We start from the raw sequence: 17745 nt of genomic DNA, 5'->3' as shown, positions 1-17745 counted from the left end.
GAGTCAAAGTCAGCATGAGTTACCAATTGGCCTCACAGCTGACTTGAATCCGTTAAAACCAATTCAATTGTCGAAGGATTTCGAGTGGATGAAAAACAAGTTGGGCCATAGGGATATTGAATAGTATAATATCCCGCAGAACAATCTTCAAATAAAATGTTGCCGTTGGAATTGCTTTGAGCATTATTCCATGAACGGTGTTTGGCATTGAAGTCACCAATTACGAAGAATTTTGATTTGTTGCGAGTCAGAATTTGAAGATCAGCTTTCAACAAATTCTTTTGCTGCCCATTGCATTGAAAAGGCAAATAGGCTGCAATGAAGGAAAATTGACCAAAATTTGTTTCAACAGAAACTCCTAAGGTTTCAAAAACTTAGGTTTCAAACGAAGAAAATAATTTATGTTTGATACGTCTATTGATGACAATGGCGACCCCACCACAGGCGCTGTCAAGACGATCATTTCTGTAAATAAAATAATTTGGATCTTGTTTAATGGAGAGTCCTGGTTTTAAATAGGTTTCAGTTATAATGGCAATATGCACATTATGAACTGTTAGGAAGTTGAATAATTCATCTTCCTTACCCTTTAGAGAGCGGGTATTCCAATTTAGAACTTTCACACAATTATTTAGATCCATTGAAACGGAGTCCAATAACAATTTTTTGTGTGTACTTTATACCAACCTGAACAGCTTCTGGTATGGTATTTGCTTTGAACATTGCATCAATCATGTGATGCAATTGTTCAGTTAAAAAATCAAAATCGGAAGCAGTCATGCTACCTGAATCGGCAACATGACCATTACACAGGGGAACAAAATTTAACCTTTTGCGGGTCCTCAGAACCAATTGATGTGTCTTCAATAGATTTTGGCTCGCTGAATCCGAATCTGTCCTCAGATATGCTCTAACACGTCCAAATTTTGAGATATAGCTGGATTAATATCGCTAAATTGAAGAAATTGGCACTTTTCGAAGGACTTTCATGAAGTATATAAACATATGTTTACGTCAATCAATACCCGAAACGGTATAAGCACATCTGATCCAATGAATATCCATCAGATTTGCACGTTATCATTGTTTTCTATTCGGTTTTAATGAATTTAAGTTCAGTGAATTTAATTTAAAAATATTCCATGCAAGTCCGTTTCAAAAACTTGCATGCAAACGCCATCACAACCAGTTCGAAGCCACCAAAAATTCAACAACATGCGGCCAGAGGAACTGGGATATGAAAATGTTGAAGGAAGTATAGAGATACTAGCCAGTTTGTAAATATATGTTTCATTCGACCTTTAATAAAATATCTTTTTTTTTATTTTGTGCTCAACATTTCTCCTCGTCCTAAAATGTTATTCTGCTCGATTTCTGGTTGTTTTTTTCGATCGATCAACTTCCAATAACCACACGTAATCTGTTATCATGTTGCAATTGTGTTGTGCTAGAATATAGTGCGAACATGATGATCCAGAAAGTCCCTTTCTTTTAATCAACAAGGAAACAGATCGAATTGCAATTTGAAAAAAATCAAATCCTCTACTAGATCCCCTACCACAATATTCAAGTCACATTGACTAATAAAATACATTCCAGCACTCGGAAAATAAGTTGAAACTTAAACATTTTGTAACTTCATCGTAAATTTTCTCATTCATGCCGTTGTTTTGTTAAATTAGAGAAATATCGGAGTGCAGAATTGACGGATCATCCAACCATATGCTCGGGTAACTGTAACATGTTGAACAGCACACGAGTGGAGCGGAGCCCAAGTTTTTTTTTTCTGGCGCATTACTTTGCGTCTTACACGCAGAAAAATCTCTTGTAATTACAATGACATTTGACATAAATTCAACAAGAGTTTCACATTGTTTTGGCGGTAATAAGAAATATTATTATTTCAACAATCCAGAATTGTTGTTTTCATATAAGCGTTGAAAGCTTAGAAATGTCAAAAAGCTTTAATACCTTCTTCAAAACAATAAGAATATTGTTATTTTAAAAAGAGATTTCTTTTGAATTTCATCATTATTATTTCAAGACAAAATTTTCAAAACGACTTATCTGCTTTTGTAAACAAAGATTCAAACGATGATTTGACGAATCTGATAGCTCTCCCACGCAAATTAACACCACCAATAGGTAGTTGAAGGTTTCCGCTACCTGTTGATGGTATTGGTTTGCGTGGGAGAGCTATCAGATTCGTCAAATCGTCGTTTGAATCTTTGTTTACAAAAGCAGATAAGTCGTTTTGAAAATTTTGTCTTGATTTTTGAAACAAATAGTGATGCAATAATCATTTTAATAATAATGTTTATTGAATTTTCGCAGTGTAATTTGTTTTTATTTTATAACCCGATAAATACAATGAAATTAGTTTCAGATACCATTCGACTATTTTTATTTGAGAAAGTCGTAATGGTAATATTCTTTTCATTTCAGCACCGTACGAGACTGATACGAACTATCCGACACATTGATGAGAATAATTTGCGATCCAGAGGGTGCTGATGGAATCTCGGCTGGAATTTGAAACATAAATGAATGTGATAAAATAATCAATTATGAGAATGTATAAAGTACTTACGTAGCAAACATAAAACCCCATCTTACTCCAGTTCCAATTCCCTCGGATGTCAGTTTTTGATCCATTTATTCCATAGAAAATTCGGCATCTGGATTCAAAATTATAAAATTGGTTAGTAAAGAATACAGCGTCAAAATTGGCAGCAACATACCTTAAATATCGGGAACTTCAAATATTCCACATGCAATGTATTTATGATCGACTCGTTAAATAGTTAATTTATTCCTATCTTTTATCAAAAACTTCAAGTTCCAAAAACATTGTTTACTAATTTCAAGTGAAACGTTACAAAATGTCCTACCTGATTTTTAGAATCTAATTTATTTTTTCCATTGAAGATGTTATTGTCATTCATCTAAACAATGAAATCACATGATAAAAATAACTTATATTCTACTCTTTAGTTGACGATATCTGTTTTATCGATATAGTTAATAATCAAGTCTGGTCTGATAACACTCGTTTGTTTATATTAATAAGATATTTCTAAATGTATTCTCCTTTATTACACTTTCAGCTTTTCGGGAAAGCTCAAATTGACTTGATAGTTGAAACAATAATATTCTCTTATTAAAATCAGCATGGCAATTCTTGTTGGAATAATAATATTCAAAGTAAATTCAAAAATAAATCTATATATCAAAACAACAAGCCATTTTTTCGATTCAATATAAACAATTTTTTGTCCGTGTAGCACACAACAAAGCTTGTTAAAACTAGTGAACTTTTTCCCGTTTTACTGTTATAAACTGACCATAGTTAAAAGAAATTGCATTGGGATTATTGCAACATCCACTCAGCATTTTCAACGCGAATGAAATAAAAAGTCCCCCCGCACGAGTAGGTTGTTGACGTTTTCCGGTTTCTGTTGCGTAGCCGTCAACCAATGTTATGGATTTTATACAGGTTCGGACGAGACAGCACAAACGTGTTCGTGAAATGTCGGAATCAGTAATAGTGTTCGTTTCGCACGACGACGGCGGTGGCTCGGGTGCCGGGAACAAAAGAATGGTGACGTCAATCTCACACCTCATGAATGAAATTTGGTGTGAGTTTGACGTCAGCAATCAGCTGATCAGAAATGTTTACACTTTTTGGGCTACTAATACGAACAAAAGGCACGCTCAGCCGGACCTGTATAAAATAAATGACATTGGCCGTCAACGTCGCTTCAGCTTGTATGCAATCATACACAAGAACGATCGAATGCAACCTATCGATTCGTTGATTGATTTTGCTAATTGATAGTTTTCCGCCCAAATTTCTATCATTGGAATATTGGAATGATCATAAATAGCAGGAATAATCAAAATATATAGAACTGCGTACAGTTCTCGTACTTGCTTTATTCGAATGAACATAATAAAGGAGCTTCAATTGACAGTAAATACATCATATCACTTGAGCAATTATTGAAAATTTATCGCGCCAGAGGAAATACAATATCATATTTACATTCAATAGAACTTACTTCAATGAAAACATATTATTTTTTTTTGCTTGGACAAATTATTATATTGAATTATTGTTACTCTCCTCTCAAAACCGTTCACAGAAAATAACCAGGCTTGTATACAACCCTTCGAAGGTGGCTTGCATAAAACATATTTTTAAATAACTTTCACTTAAAAAATATATAGATAAATTACACTTATTATGTTTAACTTGTTCAAAATGCACCACATTTCGAAAGATTAGATGTTTGTGATCCATTTTGGACCTTGATTGACTAGTAATTCTTTTTATAGGGTTGACGATGGCTGTTCCAAAATGCTCAAAATCATTGATTTTACGACATTTATTGAGGTATATCTCAAAATCTCGACGTGTTAGAGCTAATCTGAGGTCAGATTCGGATTCAGCGAGCAAAAATCTATTAGGGACACATTATTTGGTGTTAGGGACAAAATCTTGTTGAGCTGTGTTATGATAAAAAAGATAAAAAATCAAAAATGAACTATCTCTGGAAATTAGAATGCCTGTCCCTGCGTTTCATTTTATTCACATTGAGGCGTAACCTGATTTTCAGGATATACTTGACTACCAAGCTGCCGGTTCCGTTCAATCCACTGATTAAACTGGCCAAATTTTAATGCCTTCGGAATAAGCAGGGAAAAGTAAATGAAATGAAACTGTATGAAAAAATCTTCCTGTTGTTCACTATTGTTATCAACTGTTAAAAACCTTGAAAAAAGTTGATCCATGCAGAATCTATATCGGCGTAGATAGCATTGTTTTAAAAGCACCATAACATAACATCTCAAACTTTTTTGATGGGAAACCCACTATCTTTGTAGGGGAAGGAAGAGCAGTATGCCCTAGCTAAACATATACTGCTTTCATGCTTTAGCTATAATGATTTTCATGGGTGTTTCTACCTTATGCAACAGTTAAACAATATAGCCAGCTGATGCCATATTAAAATTAGAAAAAAAAATTCATAATGTTCACATTTCAAAAACGTGGTATATCGTTGCCGGAAAACTCATGAGGCAAAACGCCTTTTAGTCGGAAGCTCCTAGGGAACAACGCACCACACGTCGGCGAATTAGCATTCTGGTATGGGCAGGGCGTGGAGACACGTGGTACATTGTCACGGTGCATTTGTCCAAAGGGGGTTATTTTCAAAAAATAAGTAAGGGGAAGTGGAAAAAGGGGGTAAGTGTAAAAATCGACTCGAAAAATTTTAATTGTACAGACTTTACAGTTTTTACCACACCATAACATTGTGCAAAAATATACTTTAATATTCACACTAATACTATGTTAAAATCTGTGTTATACATACACTAACACAGTTTATGCTGGAGCTGTCGTTTTAGGTTTCGCGAGAAGTTAATTTTTGCATTCATAAAATCAATTCTTACTTGCATAAATTGTTCCTTTTTCCGGTGATTTTAAACCACAGGTGACCGATACAATACAGTTAAACTAATCACATTCAATTTGTAGTGGTTTGTACCATGAGAGCAAATAATTTAAAGATTTTACACTTACCCCTAGTATCAAACACCGCGGGGGAAAAGGATAATGTTCTAATAACTCAATTTTTTCTTTCCCTCCAGGGTTTATTTCGAAAGCTGTGGATCTTAATATGTTCCTTCTTTGTTATCATTGTGATTTCAGTGGTGTTTGGGCTAATATACATAAGAAAACCCCTGATTAATCCACCTATCGGTATTGATGCCATTCACATGTTTTACATATGAAAAAAATGTATGAGAAAGATAAAAATAGCTCTGATAGGTGAATATATTCCATACTACATATTCATTTATATTCATAACAAGTTCCGCCGTTGAATGCAATTTGTTGCGAACAAATCGGTTAGGGACAAGTGCATGCAAATAGGTGATAATTTTGTACGTGTATCGCCCACACATCCATGCAAACATGCACACACAGACATCATCTCAATTCCGTTAAACTGAGTCGATAAGTTTATAACACTGTAACTCTCATTCTTCTTCAAAAAAGTTCATCTTTGGGGCGAAATACAGATTTTACGTACACTTAGTGTTCGAGAAGACAAAACCAGCCCTCCTCTAGCTATTACAAGAATTCCTTAAGGACCTATTCCTTTAATCCAATGAAATTATTAAACAAAAGATCTTTATCTTCTTCTTCTTCTTATTGGCATTACATCCCCACACTGGGACAGAGCCGCCTCACAGCTTAGTTTTCATAAAACACTTCCACAGTTATTAACTGCGAGGTTATCATTTTGCATTCGTATATCATGAGGCTAGCACGATGATACTTTTATGCACAGGGAAGTCGAGACAATTTCCAATCCGAAAATTGTCTAGACCGGCACCGGGAATCGAACCCAGCTACCCTCAGAATGGTGTTGCTTTGTAGCCGCGCGTCTTACCGCACGGCTAAGGAGGGCCCCATTTAACAAAAGATACTCAGAGCAATTACCGTCTTGATTTCAATCATATATCACTACTCATCACAATTGAAAGTCAAGATAATTTCACTAGGGTAAGTGGAAAAATAACTCCTCAATTTCAAATCTATTTTTATAAATTTCAAGCGACTGCCCAGTGACGATGCGCATCAGAGGCGCGGCCGCATTCCGAGCCGTGGGTAGGACAAAAACTGGATAATCAATAGAATACTTTTAGAGAGTTTCAGGGACTTTCCGGACGTTCTCTCGGATTTCTAGAGATATTTTCGGATATCCTCAAATAAGTTATAAAACTACCATCACTACCAAACTTCACCATCTAACTCATGTAGAATTCGGGAAAACCAGGGAAAACTTATGAGATATTGTAATTATGCTGGAAGATTTTCATTGATTTCATTATTATACACTTCCAACTGATTTTTTATTTATTTATTTTTTTTTATTAATTTTTATTCCTTCCCCAGAGTCACAATTCCGTATTGAACCTTGGACCTGACTTAGGAAATTCGTTGTTTCTCATTCCCGGAAAATTGAATTTCTTTGCACAAGTAATGGAGCATACACACCCTTGTGTCAACAGTTTACAATATAAAAATACATATGTCACCGCTTTAAATTTTGCGTAATTCGCGGGAAAAGTCGTTGGGTGGTAAAATTGTTTGCACCTTGCGGCAGTCCCCGAGGTATCCTGGAAAATCCCGGAAAAACTTTCACATTGTTTTTCACACATTTCAAAGAATATCAAATTCCTGATGTAGTGATTGTTTCGGTGGTCGATTATTTCAATCAGTTTGGTCAAAATTGTTGTTCTAAAATCAGCGTAACGCCACTCTCCCATATAAATTGTTCAAAGTGCAAACCCACGAGACGGTGGCCTTAAGTGATAAACTACTGCATCGTTTATTTCGTAATATCTGGGACACCGCAACTTTCCTGGTCTACTAGATGCAAGGTATTTTGGCGAAGGTGCCCAAAAAGGGTTACCTGACTGTATGCGATAACTAGCAAGGCATTATGTTGCTGTGTACCGTTCTCAAAGTTCTATGCAAAGTTATCCTAGCCCGGATTCAGGAGAAGATCGATGCGACTCTCCGGCGGCAGCAGGACGGATTTCATGCCGGAAGATCCTGTGTGGACCATATTGGCACGCTCCGTATCATTCTGGAGCAGGTCAATGAGTTCCAAGAGTCCCTTTGCTTGGTATTCATTGACTACGAAAAAGCTTTCGACCGTCTCAATCACGAGAATGGGTTAGGGACAAAAGGTCGAAAGACAAAAGGTCAAAGACAAATGGTCGAAGGGACAAATGGTCGAAAAGAACAAAAGGTCGAAAGGGACAAAAGGTCGAAAGGGACAAAAGGTCGAAAGGACAAAATGTCGAACGGGACAAAAAATCGAAAAGGACAGAACGCCGAACGGCACAAAAGGTCGAAAGAAACTAAAGATCAATAAGATCAAAAGGTCGAAAGGGACAAAAGGTCGAAATGGACAAGGAACTGAAACGGAGAGAGTCAATTTAGCACCAGAGTTGCCCTACACAGTTAGCAAAAACTCTGCTCTTTTTTTCACATTTTTTAACAATTAAATAAAATTCATTCAGTGAGTACAACTCACAGATGGACGTTGAGTTTTCTAAATGTCACTTCGATCTGTCAAAATGGTGCACGCCGCACATCAAATACATCGGCGTATATTACACGCGGTGTATTTTCAATGCGTGCGCCTGCGTGGCTGCGGAGTACACTATTTTGACAGATCGAAGTGATATTCAGAAAACCTAGATAATCATCTATTATTTTCACTCATTGAATGAATTTTATTCAGTTGCTAAAAATAGTTTAAGGCTCTATAAACCGCAATCAATCCGATGATGACGATGATATTAAAGCATACTAACTCCGGACGTTCGGAGCAAACACATACACACGCACTTGATTTTTCACTTGATCTTTTCCCACTGTTTCCTTGATTTAATCACTCCTTAAACATATTCACTAACTGAGTTTCACCTTTTTCTTCAATCGTGACTACCGATTAATTCATTTCACGTCCAACTGTCGAAAACTGCTTTCCAAAAATCGAAGTGAGAGACAAATTTGACGACCGTATTGTAAATGCAAAAAAAAAATTCGGAAGACTTAATTTCACTAGCGCAATAAGTGAAATGGTGAGAACAAAATCTACGCGATGCAACTTCATTCAATCCGAACAATACAATTAATATGTGATGGAGTCTGGAGCCTTAAAATAAAAAAGCAACTTTTTTGCCAACTATATAGGACAACTCTGTCTCGCGCAATACAAGTTTGATTCATTTCCTAAATCAACAATCTTTTTATCTCTAACAAAACTATCTTGATATTCATAATATTGTTTCATAGTAATTTCTCCTTCTTTGAAAATTGCTCATTCTTCAACTTTGATTGATGTAATGAGTGTTTTATTTCTGCTTGAAGTTAAATGCATTTCATAAATTCTTTTGGAATATACCCAACTTGTTATCAACTTGTTCTTGATCGACTTTTTGTCCCTTTCGACCTTTTGTCCTTTTTGACCTTTTGTCCCGTTCGACCTTCTGTGCCTTTCGACCTTTTGTCCTTTCGACCTTCTGTCCCTTTCGACGTTTTGTCCTTTTCGACCTTTTGTCCCGTTCGACCTTCTGTGCCTTTCGACCTTTTGTCCTTTCGACCTTCTGTCTTTTCGACCTTTTGTCATAGATTCCACGAGAATATGTGGGGTGCCCTAAGACACAATGGGGTTCCTGAGAAAATCATCGGCTTCATCGAGGCACAGTACGAAGCCTTCTTGTGTAGAGTGCTGCACAATGGGGTCTTGTCCGACCCTATCCGGGTCGTAGCTGGTGTGAGGCAGGAATGTATTCACACCAGGACTAGGCTAGTGAGCTTTGATAGGGCCTGCTTGCTTTTTATAGAAGTTCAACAGAGCACACTGTCGAACCCCACCACATCCCCACAGGACGCACCCTCTCACTCGAGCTGATGTCAGAGGGACAACAGTGCCCAGGCTACACCTGGCTACACTACCAGCTAAGTACGCAACCCTTAGCTGGCGGTCAATTGTCATCGGAAGACGTGGAAGCGTAAGTATAGGAAATTGTGAGGACCAGAGCTGTGTAGGTCGCTCCTTCCCGGATTTCAACTCTCCATTTTGTAGCCCAGTTCAATTTTAAATATTTTACAAACATAAGAGTTGAATTTCACAATAAAGGTTAATTCAAGCATTTTTAGCTTAGCTTAGCTTGATTGGCTGTACACATCGTAGTTGCTAGTCGTGATTGGCCGAGAAACTGCACGTACATGCTTTTTAATGAGTTTTTAATTATGTTTTGTAATTTTATTTTAAATAATTTGTCTTGTTAACTAGAACATCACCTTAACAAAATAATATCCCAATTATTGAAGAATGCGTTCCATTAATTATTATTGTGTACATTCGATGTGAGATATTGTAATTAAATTGATTTTCAATGAATTATTGGCAGTGGCTGATTTTCTATCCGCCGCTTCCACATCCAGGCGCTATCGTATATGCGCAAATAGCAAGCATGAGTTAACCGCCAGAAATTCGTATGGCGAAAGACATCTAACGCGGGTTTTCTCAATATTAGGAACTTTTCATGAAAAACTATTTGGTACCGGTTATGTAGGAAGGCGTGCTATACTACGCCTACCAAATATTTTTTCGATGAAGGTGCTTAATTTTGAGAATTCGAACCTTAGATGCCATACTGATTTCAGAAAGTTAACCCCTAGTGTGCACAAACGATCACTGTACCTGCTATTTGTCCCTCAAAAAAGAAAAGAGCATTCAACGTCTGATGATGAGTGATAACTGATAGCCAAATGAAAGCCAACAGCCAACACATTTTCCCATGTCCAACGGATGATGAGCTATGGTAAGAGGGCAGCTGTGTAATTAGGTTCCATCTGGGTCGCGGTTTAACCGCGAAACCACGAACAAAAAAAAGGGTTTCCACGCGAGGAAAACAAAACTTGAGTCGACCTTACTCGCTCCTAGTTACACCAACCAAAACAGGAAAAGTAAGGGCGAAGCGAAAGTGCATGGAAAAAAGAAGAACCACTCCCACTCATGACGGTTAGATGTAGGGACTCTTCGAAAAGTGGTTTGCATTAACTGAATTAGAGTTTTTTTTGTGGTTTTCTTCGTGCTTTCATATAATGTGTATCTATCAACGTAGCAATTCTTTTCGTATTTGGAGTTTCCATATGTACAGGAGAATAGTGCAAAACGCACCCATGTCCTAACTCATATAATCTTCTGTAGAACATTTCTGATCGAATATTACCATTAAATCCCAATATTAGTTATTTATTATCGAACTATAATGGAAAAATTTAGCAAAATCCCTTCATTTTCTCTTAAATCTAACAATTTGCGCACCTTTCATCTTGTATTCTTGTTTCTTGTTTAGTGATAACATCGAAAAAGTTTAAGGACACTCCACTCGAATGCATATTGGACTGTACTCCCATTCTTCTTGTTCTTATGTATATGGGAATGAGAGACAAGAGCAGCATACCTAAAAGTGTTGAGCAACAGATGCTGCGGCATGGATACCAGCAAAATACAGAAGCATTCAATTTTTTTTACACCCATTGCTACATAAACATTGTGGTGGTGTTGCGAAAGAATCAAAGGACAATGTGAACCGTTCTAATCATTTGACATAGGTAGTCAAAGTGAATTTATGGATTAATAAATTGTAATACTTTTTCAGTCGCCACAAGACGGATCGAAGTAAGCCCTGCACATGGTCGGTTGTTACCGTTGTTACATTTGTAGAAAACACGGTTTTCTCACTTTTTTTAAATTTGAATTTATTTTTTTTTAATTTCGATTTTTTTTAAATTTATGCTTTAGGATTTCACCTAAAGTTACCGAAAAAGTGATCCAAAGTCACCTTTCATAAACTTAACAACTCGACCGAGCAGAGTTGTGTCTTAAGGATTTTAAAACGAGTATTGCAGCATTGTGAGTTATTCAGAATCAAACACCCAGCAAGCCCTAATTTACCCCAATACCCTAAAACCGCCATCGTTTTCTGGATGTAGATATGTACATACTTTTCCAGTGGCGGGATGTATTCTTTTTTTTTTCCTTTTGGACCCTTTCTGTTCGCTGGTATCCAAATGCACCCAGTCCGTGGACGTGGTGGTTTTCGATGGGATCCGTTTCTCTCGGCGCCAGCCCAAATGAGAAAATAAGCGGAAAAATAGAAACATCGACGAAAAACACCATTGGAAGGTACAATGTGCTTCTTGGAAATGGGGGAACAGCAGGGATACTTTTTCCCGACTGATAGTAACCCCGAGCAAAGTCTGAAAACATAATGAGAGCATATAGAAAACATATTTTGATATTGATATCAAATCGAAATTATAATTTGTTTTCAAATATGAATAATCATGACTGATTACATATTTTGATCTCATTTTGCTGTTGATTTCTAAATTGTATGATCTGACATCAAACTGTGTACTTATTTTGTTATCGGAACCAATATCAAAATTAGTTTTCGATTTGCTCTCATCGACAGCAGGAATAGTTTTCGATTTGATGTCACAGTAAGATTTTTCTGCTGTAGATTTTGATCTTTTAACCGTTAAAACGACCAAAAGGATATCAACCTGAGTTATCAAAATTAGGCGATTTCACAACAACAAAATTAGTTATCGATTTGCTCTCAAGCTTTGCTCGGGACGGGGGATGATGTCGCTTGGCCGCAACCCGTGGGGTACCAACAAGGCTGATTACACGGACGGACTGCGAAAGTAGAAGCGACTAACCGACCGACCGTATGTTCGCTACCGAGCAAAACCAAAAGTATCAGATTTATGGTTTTATTTGATTTTAAATAGAAGTAAATGAAGATAAATGGGATGCTCGGAGGGTCGCTTGTTCTTGACGCCGCTGGCGCCCGATGACGACAACACGTTGTTGTGGGAATTTTTTTGCGCTCGCAAATGCCGTCGTCAATTGCGTTTGTTGACCCTGGCCATTGGGAGAACGTCAAAAGAGCAAATCAACACTCTTTGGGTACGTGTTTACATGGTAATGAAAACAGGATCTGTAGTAGTCGTCAGGTCTTTAGTTAGAAGTATTATCGCAGTTTGTCAAGCTGAGTCGATTGGTATTCAACTCTATGGATATCAGCCCCTCTATCAAATGTTTGGATTGAATGATTTCATAGCCTTCACTCACATTTTCACAAAATCAAAGTAAAATAATTCTCGAAGAATACAGGCGGCATTAGAATTATTGGCATATGCAAACTCCCGTTTATTTTCCTATCCTTTAACGATTGAAAGCCATAGACAAAGTCATCAATGGGCAACCCTTCTCCAAATGGGCCTTCAGTTGTGCACATTCCGTATTTGCGGTCCAAAATTCATTAGGACAGTTCTGAAGAACAAAAAACACCGAATTGCATAACCATTCTTTGGTCTACCAACGAATAGCACTCACCGTGAACATCGTCGTCTGCACACATTCCTTGAAGCTGCCGGCAGTCATGCTACATCCAAGTTTGTCCTTCTGGTTTCCCAAAGACGAATATTTCGCATAGCACGTCTCGATGGACGTGCTGGCAACGGTTTGCCACCCGGATCCTACCACTGCAATCAAAGCAGTAGTTGCTGCCTCTTTGCTCAGCACGCCGTTAGCTATAACGCCTTCCTGTTCAAATAAGCACTCTGAAATGCACTAAAAAACAATTAGTTGTTGTAAAAGAATAATCTTTTGTTTTTAGTACATTGTACTTTGGTGGAAATCCATGTGGATTTCTCGATGTCCGGTGCGGTCCTCTAGATTTTATGATCTTTTTGATACAAGCGAAGACCTTTATTCGCGGTGGTATGAGATCCGGCATTTGGCAACATTCCGTTGGTTGTTTGGTGTTGGGTCTGGTTAAGCAGTCCTCACTTATTTCTTGTTGACCATAAACCTGATTGACAACCATTCCGTATAGAGTTACCACGAATACCATTTTGATACTCATATCTTCTGGTTTCATTTTCGTTTTGTGCTTAACCAAAACGTAAGTAGCTCACGATCAGCCTGTACTCAGCGTAGCGGCTTTTAAGCGCAATTTACGCTTCACGCATTTCAACTGTGAAATTTGGTGTTGATCGCAAACTATTGCAAATTAGCAATTGAATTAGTGTTGCTGCTTATTATTGTTTACCCAAATGGTGCGGTATATGCATGTGCTTATTAACGAGATTTATTACTAATGAGCAGCAGGAAAATAATGTAAACATATCGTTATACGGTATTTGTTCCATTATTAACAACAAGCTCCTATATTGATTATAGTCACCCGTTTGATTTCGGCCTAATTTGTTACGTTTTTGCCTTTCGCTTATACTAAGTATACGTAAAGGCTATAGGATCACTCCAAAACCGAACTTTTGATAGAAGGCTCGGAGACCTATAGTATTATATACCAATCGACTCAGCTGGACGAATTGAGGTGATGTCTGTATGTGTGTATGTATGTGTGTGTACAAAAAATGTGAGACACACTTTTTTGCACTATACCTTATCCGATTTGCATGCAACAGGTTGCATTCGACGAGGAAAATTGGCCCAATCGGCAATTGCGTTCCGGAGTTATTTTCAAAATATTGTTCTTTTCGCCATTTTTCCCAAGGGTACCTTGGAAAAAAAAATTTCATAATCGAAAAAAATAAATAATTTGATTGCTCTTAAGTTACGCGTGTAGATATTAAAGCCTTCGGGGATTTTTTGGATGACCGACAACCTCTGCCGTTGACATTTTTTATTCAGCACATCCAAAAGGACATGCACAAAATTTAAAACATTTTGATTGATCTTTCATAACGCGTGGCCTTACCCCAGGAATTCCTTGGATGATGTAAAAAAACTATGCTGAGAAAACTCACACAAACAAATAGTCTCCAAACTATTCACTTATCACGTTACCTTTCTCTATTATATATCTAATTTTACTTTACCTCTTACTTCTCGTTTCTCACTTCTCACATATCATTTATCAGTTCAAATATCCCTCTTCTTGCTTTTTCAGTATTCACTTCTAATTTCTTTCACAAAGTATCTCGCTTATTACTTATCATATTTTACTACTGGCTTCTAACTTTTCACTGAGCACAACTGATTTCGTACTTCTTACTGCTGTCTTATCGCTACTCACTTCTCAATTCTCATTCTTCTCGTTTCTCCAATCTCACTTCTACTTCCCATATCCCAAATTCCAGTTACAACTCTTGGCTGATTATGAAATTACTGAGTGCTTTTAGTGGAATTCTCGATTCCTAATTCTCAGTAGTTGTTTCTCACTTCTCACTTCCTATCACTCATAACTTCTCACTCATCACTTTTCACTTTTATTTTTTCACCTTTCAATTCTCACTTGTCTACTTTTTAAAAAATAATGATTTAAAAATATCTTTTTTAGATGTACACGCCCTTATCAAACTATGACATCCTTAGTAAAGCATATCTGATTGACGCGTTTTATCCTGCATGCAAAGTTTTTATTAAAATGTGTGTTTTTGAATGCAAAATGTAGTAAAGTTAACTTTTTAGTAACCTGCCACAATCTTTAGTAATTTGTTTTTCCATGCATATGCTAAGGATATTGAGAAAATGCCTTTATCCAGTGAAAAAATCTTAAGGGAATGGAAGCTTAAATTTTATCAAAAGGCGAAAAAAATACATTTTAATTTTTTTAAATTTTATTAAAGACATTTTGACGTCAGCTGCCATCGGTTTTGTAACTTAATCTAGTTTTTTAACCAGGGAAATGCAATGGCTTGTATTGGCTGACTGGCGCGTTTTAAACTTAGATCCTATGTATCTCTTTATTCTCAGTCGTACACTTCATACCACTCTACACAGGTCCGTCTCTTACTTCCCACCCCCATTAGTTTTTTTTTCGCAATAGAAAAAGTTTTCCCGCTCGCGGATTGGAGAAAAAGTTTTTCCCCAGCTTCATCTCGTTCTACATCTGCAGCACTACAGCATCGTACGGAACACCACCAACACAAAATCGCCACTGATTCGTCGTCATCGTTATTACTATTGCAAACCAGGATCATGGTGCTGTAAATATGTATGTACTTTACATTCTCCGCTATCATATTGTGAACCAACGTTCAAGTTACGATAGATAAGGATTTTACGAGCTGAATAATATGGTGTTTTATTTTTTTTTACTCTATTTAAAAGTTAGACGGAGTGCGTAAATTCAGTTGGAAACAATCTTTCCTGTGTCTGCCCATCTCATAAAATTGCTCATATCTTCTATAAATTTAGTTATTGTTTATTAACGCTTTGCGAGGAAAATCTTACACAAATTGCTTTCACTCTTAGGGATAAAAGGCAGATACGAACACTAGTTCTCCCTTTGAAACATATTGTCCATCAACTTCCACGAAGTAACATCCAATTTCCTTTTACATAACTATAGGGTCATGCCCTAATACATCCAGGGTGCTGATTCCCGTCATATTAAATTATAATTCACTAAATACTCGCAAATGTTCATTTAATTGAAATCAACGAACATATTATCACCTGGGGCAAGATAGAAAAAAGTGTACACTATGATCTGAACGCATTCCCATCACATTCAGGTGCTATTTTTTTATTGAAAAACACCTTAAACAAACTTTGCTATTCAGTGTATTTGCAACATAGACTACCTCATTCGTAGGACGAAAGAAAATCCAACAGCCTTCAATGCTGGCAAACGCACGTAGCATCGTCATCGTAGCATTTTTCACCTTATTTTCCTCTACGAACTAAATTAAAGGCATATCTTTCGCTGAGTTTAATAATTATTCGAAAACTAACTCTCAGAAGGCGTTAAAATAAACTTTTGACGTAGGGGTATACTTTACGATTGCAAAAAATCAGAAAACGTCACGAAAATATGATAGACTTTGATCGTTAACTAGCTTTATGTACCCGGCCTTGCTCGGAATTGCCAGTTTGGTTTGCAGTTTTCTTTTACAATCGGAAAATGATAAAACCAATTGATCAACAGGGTAATTGTGTTTACTTATTCATACTTTATCATTTGATTAAAAGAAGGCTTTTGGAAACATTGACTGATTTTGAAGAAGGGATCTTGGGTTTGAAAGGTCTTATTCCGGGAAAACGTCTATTTCTAAAGAAGGAAAAACATTCATCGATGCCATATTCGGGCAACGCATATTTTTAAAGAAGGGATCACACCCATCATTGCCTTATTCCAGGCAAATGCCTACTTTTGAAGAAGCAATCACATCCACCATTCAGAAGGAAACACATTAATCATTGCTTTTCATTGGGCATACAATTATTCCGATGAACAACAATACCCAATCCCAATACCCCCCCACATCTCATTCCAAAAGTCCCTTCCAGCCTCTCCATAATAGTTTCCTTTGGGTAGGGATTACGTGCTTACGTGTTTGGTTTGAATTGACCTATGCGATAAAAAGGTATACTAAACTGTTCGTTTAATGAATATACCCTCTCTCTCATTTAGCTATGGCACTCATACCCAGTCTGATATAGTCTTCCTTAGACAGAGAGCATGCCTAACCCCCTATCGTCCCCTTCTTAAGATAAAGAATTTGTGTTCCATATTTGGTCGAAATCGGCCAAGGGGTTCAGAGTTTACACTGCGTTGATCGATAATTAAGAAATACCCCTCCCCCCATACCTTCCCCTTTTTCAAAGAGCATACTTAACCTCCCTATCGTTCCCTCTGTAAGATGAAGGATTTGTGTTTCAAATTCGGTTGAAATCGGCCAAGGGGTTCAGAATTTAAACTGAGCTGACCGATAACTAAGAAATACCCCTCCCCCACACCCCTTCCCTTTTCCAAAGAGCATGCTTAACCCCCGATCGTCCCCTTCTTAAGAGAAGGAAATTGTGTTCCAAATTTGGTCGAAATCGGCCAAGGGGTTCAAAATTTAAACTGCGTTGATCAATAGTTAAGCAATACCCCTCCCCCCATACCCTCCTCCTTTTACAAAGAGCACGCTTAACCCCCCTATCGTTCCCTCTGTAAGATAAAGAATTTGTGTTTGAAATTCGGTTGAAATCGGCCAAGGGGTTCAGAATTTACACTGAGTTGATCGATAACTAAGCAATACCCCTCCCCCCACACCCCCTTCCCCTTTTCCACAGAGCATGCTTAGTCCCCTATCGTCTCCTTCTTAAG

The 17745-nt window shown here is 37.2% G+C and overlaps 1 protein-coding gene and 1 long non-coding RNA gene across 2 annotated transcripts; both read right to left on the bottom strand.

Annotated features, from left to right (window-relative positions):
- Positions 1–2387: 2387 nt before the first annotated feature.
- LOC134218096 (uncharacterized) lies at positions 2388–3259 on the bottom strand. Its single transcript, XR_009981250.1, has 3 exons — positions 2742–3259; positions 2591–2678; positions 2388–2525 (listed from the first exon to the last, which is right to left on the bottom strand). It is a non-coding gene; the product is annotated as an uncharacterized LOC134218096 (long non-coding RNA).
- Positions 3260–12763: 9504 nt separating this feature from the next.
- LOC134218094 (general odorant-binding protein 67-like) lies at positions 12764–13609 on the bottom strand. The gene is made up of 3 exons (XM_062696966.1): positions 13300–13609; positions 13014–13250; positions 12764–12950 (listed from the first exon to the last, which is right to left on the bottom strand). Exons 1-3 carry the CDS (start codon positions 13558–13560, stop codon positions 12843–12845), a joined length of 606 nt encoding a protein of 201 aa, XP_062552950.1. The 5' UTR covers positions 13561–13609; the 3' UTR covers positions 12764–12842.
- Between the last annotated feature and the right edge of the window lie 4136 nt (positions 13610–17745).

Source organism: Armigeres subalbatus, chromosome 2 (assembly GCF_024139115.2).
Source record: "Armigeres subalbatus isolate Guangzhou_Male chromosome 2, GZ_Asu_2, whole genome shotgun sequence".
In the NCBI taxonomy this organism is placed as follows: Eukaryota; Metazoa; Arthropoda; class Insecta; order Diptera; family Culicidae; genus Armigeres; species Armigeres subalbatus.
Note: the sequence above shows the minus strand (reverse complement) of the source record. Positions and strands in the feature narration are given on the sequence as shown.